The sequence below is a fragment of the Colobus angolensis genome, unplaced genomic scaffold (assembly GCF_000951035.1).
Source record: "Colobus angolensis palliatus isolate OR3802 unplaced genomic scaffold, Cang.pa_1.0 Scaffold212, whole genome shotgun sequence".
Classification (NCBI taxonomy): Eukaryota; Metazoa; Chordata; class Mammalia; order Primates; family Cercopithecidae; genus Colobus; species Colobus angolensis.
In genome coordinates, this window is record NW_012115289.1 from 4,053,597 (window position 1) to 4,063,465 (window position 9,869).

General features: G+C 39.3%; 1 protein-coding gene across 1 annotated transcript in view; it reads right to left on the minus strand.

The window, feature by feature from the left end:
* Positions 1–9,869, minus strand: part of MAP3K1 (mitogen-activated protein kinase kinase kinase 1, E3 ubiquitin protein ligase) — a 78,267-nt gene that overhangs the window by 66,671 nt on the left and 1,727 nt on the right. The window contains exons 3-5 of the mRNA XM_011942927.1: positions 9,436–9,660; positions 7,946–7,974; positions 5,739–5,829 (exon numbers count right to left, since the gene is read on the minus strand). Coding sequence (XP_011798317.1) covers positions 5,739–5,829; positions 7,946–7,974; positions 9,436–9,660 — 345 coding nt within the window. The remainder of the gene's footprint in view (positions 1–5,738; positions 5,830–7,945; positions 7,975–9,435; positions 9,661–9,869) is intronic.

Genomic DNA, 9,869 nt, shown 5'->3' on the forward strand with positions numbered 1-9,869 from the left:
TTTTTTTTGAGACGGAGTCTTGCTCTGTCGCCCAGGCTGGAGTGCAGTGGCCGGATCTCAGCTCACTATAAGCTCCGACTCCTGGGTTTATGCCATTCTCCTGCCTCAGCCTCCCGAGTAGCTTGGGACTACAGGCGCCCGCCACGTCGCCCGGCTAGTTTTTTGTATTTTTTAGTAGAGACGGGGTTTCACCGTGTTAGCCAGGATGGTCTCGATCTCTGGACCTCGTGATCTGCCCGTCTCAGCCTCCCAAAGTGCTGGGATTACAGGCTTGAGCCACCGCGCCCGGCCAGCCACATCTATTTTTTAGTGGAATACCAATAATTCTTTATTGCAAAGAGAATAAAAACAAAACAAACAAAAAACCTCACCATGGAGCTGGAAGGAGTATTCTAGATAGAGGTTAGAGCATTGGGCATGCCGAGAAAAGGTGATCAGCTGCAGGACAGAGCTGGAATTCAGCGGGTCAACAGTCCAACCAGGGAAGCCATTTCAAATGCCTTATCTATGTATTCATGCCAACACTTTTTATAAAATAAATTTTTAAATAAAATTTGTTTTCTTAAAAAAAAAAAAAAGAAGAAGGGTCAGTTGAGGGACTAAAACTATGAGCACGGTGCCGAATGACTGCAGCAGACTGTTTTGAGGGACTGCTGAGATTGAGCAGAGGCCTGAGAGCTAGGGGTTTCTGAACTGCGTTACAGAGTCTGGACTTTATTCTGAGGGTGAAGAAAAGGTTGACAGTGAGTTGACAGTGGCCTGACCCTGGGTTAGCAGCCATGGCAGTGGAGAAAGTTGGGTGGATTCTCAGGCTAGTAGGAGAGTGGTAACAATAAGAACTGGTGACTGATTGGAAGCTGAAGATGTGAAAGCCAGAAGAGTAAGAGCACAGCATTTAAAGAGACAGTGGCCATGTTTACCCTGATGGGCACCCTAAATCACATGGAGATCTGAATGCAAGGATGAAGAGGCTGAGCAGGGCAGGGACGCAGCCTGGACATGTGACTGCCATAGTGCCTGGCAGAGGGGTCCCTCCTGGAGGAACTATCTTGGAGAAAGTTGTATGCAGGATTCTGTCACAAAAGCCAAGATGTCTTAGGCACCACAGTATCAGTAAGTCAGCAAAGATACAGCTGATAATCTCCTGACAAATCCTTTTCTTTCTGGTTAAAGACTAGCTTTCCTTCAATCTTCGTACAAAACTTGAAATCTGGTTATTTAAGAATCTAGACCCAGCCAGGCACAGTGGCTCACACCTGTAATCCCAGCACTTTGGGAAGCTGAGGCGGGTGGATCACCAGAGGTTGGGAGTTCAAGACTAGCCTGGCCAACATGGTGAAACCCTGTCTCTACTAAAAATACAAAAATTAGCTGGGCTTGGTGGCAGGTGCCTGTAATCCCAGCTATTCGGGAGGCTGAGGCAGGAGAATCACCTGAATCCGGGAGGCAGAGGTTGTGGTGAGCCGAGATCATGCCATTGCACTCCAGCCTGGGCAACAAGAGCGAAACTCCATCTCAAACAAAAAAAAAAAAGAAGAAGAATCTAGATCCTTGGAACAAGAACAGTATCTTTAAGACTCCGTCTCAAAAAAAAAAAAAAAAAAGGAAAAGATCAGTAAATTAGTGATAGTGGTGATTATTAAGCATTTTAAAGAAACTGCAGGGTATAAAATGACTCAGGTCAACAGTAACAAAAAAGATTTTTCCACACAGACAATCGTTAAGACACTTGGTGAGCAGCGTCCAATTTTACATAATTCTAAAGTACATATTTATTCAGTATCATCAAGGCTAGAGAACTACATCTTACAGAAAAGTTAGAGGCTTACCACTGAAAGATCAAGACACTTTCTATAACTATCTTGGATAGTAACTTTCCTTAATCTATATTACAAGCTTCCCAACTTCACTGAGTATATTTTTAAATGGTAGAGGCTACCCAGGTGGAACTAACTGTACCAATGCCAGGTGGCCCCGACTGTAATGTTTTGACATCCTCTTCTCCCTCTCTCCTCTGTCAGGTGTGCCAACACTGCTGCCTTTGGGGAACCTGCCTCCTGCAGGTCTTACACTGCCACCCCCTCTAACTGGCTGCTTCTAATTGCTGCATGTTAGGAACACCACATTAACAAGACTGCATGAACAACATCTGAAATAAGTATCAATCCTGAGCAAATGCCCTGGGAACTCTTCTAAGTAAAAAATCAAAGTGCTTCAAAGCACGTATTTTGTTACAGGTCATTTGGCTGCTTTGAGCATTTTTTCTTACTTCTTAGTGCTAACTCATGTTCCAGATAAGAGAGGCTGCTGGGTTTACTTACCAACAGTAAACTTTAAAATGTTTTCTGTTACATGGGTTCTTGGCTTCTGCAATCTCGTGGAGTACCTGCCTAACAAATACTATCTTCAATGCAAATGTGAGCTTTTATTTATCCCAAGTTGAATTATGATTAAATTAATGAATTTTGGATGAAGTAGGGTTATCGAAACAAGAATTCTAAAAATGATATCTTGAGTTTAGATGACATCCTGAGAACTTTAAAAATAAGAATTATATTAATGCATGACACCTTTATGTGCATATTCATTCACACAGATGTATGTGTGAATATATAAATGCATATATATACACACACACACACATTCTTAACTCCCTATTAAGTACAGAATAATTATATATACATAGCAGACTCTTCTTACCTATAAAGTTGTCATACAGTATAGCTATTTGCTCTCTACTACATTAAGCTGTCCTATTTCACTCGAGGCACTAGGCATGTCTACAAGTCCAGATACCTCTCAATGAGTCTATCACAAATCTACAATGTGGAAACACCAATAGACTAGACTTTTGCCATTTAACACCTTTTTAGTTATGTCCTAAATTACGTCTGACTAAACAGGAAAAACAGTGGATCCACTAATTTGAACATGTCATGCCATTAACCCTCTCATTCATTTATTCAACAAATATTTACACAGTGTCTACCCTATGCCAGGCATCTTGCTAGGTGCTAGGTCCAGGCCCTGCCCACTCAGTCTTCGGTCTTCTGGGGAAGGCAGTCATTCATCAAATGAGATAACAAATGTACAAGCACAACACTGACAGTAGGGACACCCTGCTACAAAGCCAGTCCGAGCGGATCAGGGAAAGCTTCCCTGAGGAAGTGTTAATGACTTAAGATTTTAACAATGAGGGGCTGACTTTATGGAGAAACAGTGTTCCTGGGAGAGAGAGCATGTGAGGGCCCTATAGCAGAAGGCAGTGAGTCTGAGGAAATGAAAGCAGGCAACCCTGCCATGGAACAAGGGCAAGTATGAGCTGAGATGGGCCTGGAGAAGCATGCAGGGACCCGACCAGGCAGGGACTCAGTCAGGCACATTAAAGATTTCCTGGTCTTTATCCAAATGGAAGGCATCTGAACATCTTAAAATTAAATTACATTTACTTTTCTGGAGGGGGACAGTTATGATCAGATTTACATTTTGAAATGATCACTCTGGCCACCTAATACAGAGAACAGATTGGAACAGACTGCAAAGGAGAAAGGACACAGAATCAGGCAAGGAGGCTACTAAGTTAGTGGAAATGAGAGACAATGGGCACCTGGCTAGGGGTGTGATAATAGGTCAAACTGCCAGCACCTAAGGAGGGACTGAATCTGAGGAGGTGAGAGGAGGAGGTGTCAAGGGTGACTCCTCGGTTCTGGTTCTGCCATTTAACGAGCAGGGAACATGTTAGGAGAAGGTTTAGGGAAGATCTTGAATTTGGTTTTAGACATCTGACTACACAGGTGTCACATAGCCAGGTGTAGGTCTGGACTTGAGGAGAGGTCATGGTTAGGACAATAAACTCTGCAATCATTTGTAAGTGGTCCATAACTGATCTAAGGGCATTAATAAGACTGGGGTGGGGATGGACAAGACAGAATGAGAGAAGGCCTCGGACCACCCTGGGGATCTTCTAGTATCAATGTTCAAGAGGATGAAAATGGGCGCCATGGAAGAAGTGTCGTGGTTAAGAAGAAAATCAGGAGGGTTTACCAATTAACTCAAATAACCAGACACTTTCAAATACCAGGAATTCAATTTTCTCAATATTTGACAGTTTGAGTATGGCTCCAATTATTTTGTAACTACATTATTAGAAGGCTCACATAATATAAAATTGGTCAATATTATCAATGACTGCTTGTTAAATGCCAACTACTGCTAACAAACATCAAGCAATGGTCTGGGCGCAGTGGCTCATTCCTGTAATCCCAGCACTTTGGGAGGCCAAGGTGGGCGGATCACTCAAGGTCAGGAGTTCAAGACCAGCCTGGCCAACATGGTGAAACCCTATCTCTACAAAAAAATAAAAAATTAACTGGGCATGGTGGGGCATGCCTATAATCCCAGCTAGCTACTCGAAAGGCTAGGCAGGAGAACTGCTTGAACCCAGGAGGCAGAGGCTGCAGTGAGCAGAGATTGCGCCACTGCACTCCAAGCTGGGTAACAGAGCAAGACTCTGTCTCAAAAATAAATAAATAAATACCAAACATTGTACAAAAACTCCTAAAAAACATTTCTTGCCTTCAAAACTTGTCTTAAGCTAGATCATGATTAAAATCACACTACATTAAGTTATTTTAATCTTCAGATAGCACTAATTTAACCACTTCGGGAAAATTAATTCATGTTAACATTTCTGGGCACCTAATATTCATGGGTGCCAGACACTAGTCTAGATGCTGGGAGATGGTGCAAAGAATCAGATAAAACTCCTGGTCTGTTAACAACTGATATTTAGTATTCAGAATGCCATAAGACCAGTTTGAAGATTATGTGATAATAGATCACTTAAATTATTGTTTAGGCAATGAAGAAAAGTAAAGCCAGACACAGTGGCTTGCAACTGTAGTTCCAGCTATGTGGAAAGATCACCTGGGCCCAGGAGTTCGATTCCAGCCCGGGCAACATAGTGAGAACCCACTTCTAATTTAAAAATAAAAAAAGTAATGATAACATCTGTCAAGAGCAAAGCTTCCACCTACATCCCAGTATTGACCCTCTTCTCACTACACATCTATCCATCATCATCATGCTTACAGGTGATAAACTTATTTAATGCACTAACTACAGTACTGTGTAGGCTGTACCATGTGGCTCCAGGCACTTTTTCCAGTCTTCAACAGGTCTGATGGCTTAGTTAATTCCCAGGTGACTGATATGTACTTGCAGAATTATACACTTGGTGAGTTTTAACAATTCCCCTTAGTATTCTACAACATCTCGATCAAATTAACATCTGTATCAAACCAGCCTCGTATTCCAAAGGACTCAATCACTAACAATACAGAACTCCCTTCCGTACCATACATAACTAAATCACCTATGACATGCCATAGAGTAAATAAAGACAAGGCTACCTTCTTGATCATCTTACGCCCTAGAGCATTATTTTACATTTCTCCATGTTGTTTTCATAACTAGTAGAGTTGCTGTTACTAATAATAAAGACTGAATTTCAGAACTAGCATCAGCAGATGTTGAATTTCTTGCTCCCTGTATCTCCTTTTTAATTTTCTCTTGCAAGAAAAAAAAAATCATGCCTGAACATGCAGTTTTGTATATATTCCTCTTATGACAGTAGGCAGAAATAATTTGAAACTAGTATGTTGTATCCCCTCTGTATCCCCCATCTCTCTTATAGCACTTAACACAGTATTGTGAAACATGTTCATACTACAACCTACCGACAGAAACAGCTTGTGCACTCATAATCTTTTTCTCCACCACCCAAGACCACTACCTTGCAGAAGTTCATAAATGTTAAACGGATGCAGTCTAAAACAATAACAAAGGGATAGGGTATAGCAATACTAAAAGTTTCTCTTCCTGTGTGATTATCATGAATGAACCATGTTAATTTCAGCTTCTTTATCTCCTTTCATTTATGATTTAATACAGCACAAATCAATAAATCTAAGAAATATTCAACATTAATGACTAACCCTCTCTGGCTGACATGATAGGGTGATCTAAATACAGTTTACTTGTATTACATATATAAGGCCAGGTTACAGAAACATACCTATTGGCAAACTTAGCAGAGGGTAGAGATCTAGCTCATGATCTATTAGAATGCCTGCAAAACAAATTTCTCCTTAAAAATAATTAATTTGATTATTAATTTGAAAAAGAAAATAGAAGAAGCAGAGTAGTGGAAAGAAATGGACTGTGGAGTCAGACTGACTTGGGAGTGAATCCTAGCTTTCTTCTAGTTGTGATCATGAGGCTTTACCATCTCAGATGAGTTTGCACCTCCAGAAAACAGAAATTACACTATCTTAGGGGACTGCAGTGATGATTAAATGAGATTATATATAAACATATATATAATACATATAATAGATATTATACACACACACAGAAGGCAAAAAAGGTGATTATATAAAAGGTATCTAGGCATATCTATATGCTCAATGAATATGTTTTAAGCCACAGATAAAATTCTACCATATTTTTGCAATCTGAAAAGAGTACCTGACTAATCTCACGCTTTGCAATGAACCATCTACTAATTCTGGCCCTGATTATTTCTTTCATGATTAAACATGTTCTTAAATAATTTCTTAAAGACGATTTTGGGTTACTCCTAATCTTACACATTTCCTCACATTAATATTCTACCATTTACATCTTTAAGTTGCTTAAGCTTTTAACTTAGGATATAAAAAGTGGCTAGGACTAGGGAAACAACCATGTCTATACTTGATATATTTGATAGAAGCAAAGAATTCCAAGATTAAAGGTGTAATATACATGCAGTTCCTAAGCAGCCTCTAGAGACTATTACTTTTCCATGACACATTTTCCCATTGCCTTCTGTATAAGAGATAGCCCTCAACCCAAGATGATGACTAGAGTACAAAATGCAAGTGGTGCTTTCTACCTGAGAGCATTTCTGAATGTCCCATATTTTTCCTCATGGTAATCCATTCCCCATTAACTAACTTGCCACTCCATCATTTCTTCCTTTGGGATGCACACAGGCAGTGTCAAGGACTGATTAGCCGACTCAGCCTAGGCAAGCTGTAGCTAGTTTTTTTTTTTGCTCTTGTTGAAAGCAAAAGAACACTCCTTTCTTCCCACGTTTTGAAATCTGCAAGTTGACAACTCAGTGGCCATTTCTAAAACATGCAACATATTATGCTCGAGGTGCTATGGAAGTCGTAAAAGAATACCAATGAACAGGGCTACTTCCTGTTTTTCATATCTAACAAAATGGAGTTATTATAGTGCATTGGAAATCATATATTAAGGAATGTTGGTTAACCAGTCATTCTTGCCAAAATCAGATATGAAAAGAAAATAAAAGTTGGCAACAATTCTAGCTCTGATATTTCTCTTCCAGAATATATATAAGGTTCATCATCTTTGAAGAATGCATTAATTTTCTTACCTGATTTAAAATGAAATTGAGACCATTCTTAACTAAAACCTTACAAATTCATGGAAGACTAACTTATGTGACTACTTTTACTTTTATAAAGTGACCAACTTAATATTTTAAGAGTAATTTTTTGGTAATAACGCTCTTATAACTCCTCTTTACTAAAAGGTCACTAAATTATATTTTTAGCCTAACAGCTTTAAAAAGGAAGTGAAATCTGAGGGCTATATGAGGATATAAAAGCAGCCTGTGAAACATCTTTAGTTTTAAACAAAAACTAACATTAACAAGTACAGCATATCTTGTTCTTTCAAGGGGCCAGCAAATTGATAGTTTGGTTTTTTAAGTTACAAAAACAGGATGGGGTAATTATATCCACCAAACTCACAATAGCCTGTTCAATGGAAAGTAACACTGTAATTTTTCTTCAAAGACAGTAAATAGGAAGAAAAAGCCCCTAAATTCTGTAACATAAGGAAAAATTCCAAACCCTTGGGCGCCACTTACAGGCGCTTTCACTGATTTCAGCTATTACCCTGAAAAAGAGGGACAAACTTAATATCTTCTATTTAAATATGAGTATTATTTATATAACTTCCAATTCAAAGTGTATTTTCTACATCCAAAGATCAGAAGGAAATTCTAAAATTAAAAAAATTCACAGAATTCTCAAATATTTCAAAATCTTAGATTTTCCTCTTGGAAGTATGAATGTAACTTAACAACTGTCAAAAAAAAAAAGTAAAACGTAAAGTTCAACTGACATTTTATTGAGTTGGCTATAAACAAGGGGTTTTTTTCTAAAGCTTTAATTTAAATGGTAAGTAATAATGTATCATAACCAACATGCAACACAAAATACACACACACAAATAAGATACAAGCCCTCTCCCCACAAAGTCTTACACCAACAGATTCAAATGAATTTCAACCCAATTGTTAAGGAAAAAAAATTCACTATAATATTTCATAAGGTTAGGGAATCAACATTTTACTATAAATGAAATCTTTACATATGACATTTTGGATAAAACAGCAGCATTCTGACCAGCAAAAATAATTTTTTTAAAAAAAGATTATTCTTACTAGCCCATTATTTTCTTATACTGTGCAATTATAACCTACACCTTAAGCTAAGGGTTTGAAAAAACCTCGGTTATAAAACGCAAATACTAAGCATAGATTACTTAGTCCCTAAATTCTATCTGCCGCCACCTTAGACCTCTTTTTTTGTGTCGAGACAACACTAAACAATTTCAGTACATTATTTTTACAGTGGATGCTCTTCTACTATATTCACAGCTCATTAAGAGGACTAGAATGCTGACGTTTGCTAAATTATTTATTGTATCCAAAAAGTTAGGTCTCCTTAGATACAATTAATTTCTTAGATTTGGGGTCAAAAATTTTTATCTGGAGTTCATTTAAAGTAAAAGTTGCCTTCAAAGAATTATTCTAGTTAAGTTTTAATACAATCTGCACAGAAACAGGAAAACTATAGAGGTTCATAACTCTTTTAAGAATTACATGTACAAGTGCACAGAAAACTGTTATCAGTCACAAATCTCCTTTCGTCTCAGTAGTGCCATGGCACACATGTTTTTTAGTTTTTGGGGGGAGGAAGGGGACATCTAAATATTAAATGGATCATGATTTTAAGCAAATAATCAAGTGCACAAAAAATGCCAGAGCACTTTAGATAATTAATCCAAACCAAGGACTCCTACTGTCAAATTCGTCTCACAAAATGACACGCTTTATTCTCATAATAAAGGTCAGGGAATTCTACAGGGCAACGAGGGACTATCACAAAAACATTTCCAGCAACTCAAAATACCCATCAAGACTTTGTGTTTTGCATACGTTAATCAGATTTTTAAAAAGCAAACAAGGACGTAGCTGTCACACTTAAAATAATTTCCTTTAACATAAAAATTTCCAGTAGCCAAAAATGGGCGAGGCCAATAAACCGCTGGTCTAAATTACCTTACACATACTGTACTTCATATGCACCAGAAGACGCATCTGAACCGAAGCCCACCGCACTGTGGCCCCTGGAATTCAGCGGGCGGCCGCGCCGGGGCACCGAGCAGGAAGCACCGCACCCGCGCCGTGGTCCGCGCACCAAGCCGGAGGGGCTGCGGGGAGCAGTCACCACTGCTTTGAAACTGAATGGCTGACACATCCGGTCCTGGCTCTTACACCACTCCGCCAAATGCAAACTTCAAAGGCCAAATTCAAACTCCAAAGAGAAGTCACTCAAGTGACTTAGCAGTGCAGTTCACATTCCCAGGAACACTCAGAGCCCCTTGGGGGCCGTAATTAGACAAACCGCACTTCCTAAAAGACTGCAAGCCCCTGCGAGTGTGCAGCCTCCCGCCGCACCGCTTTGACAGGCGTTACCGAGCCGTCCTCCTCCAACCCTGCGGCC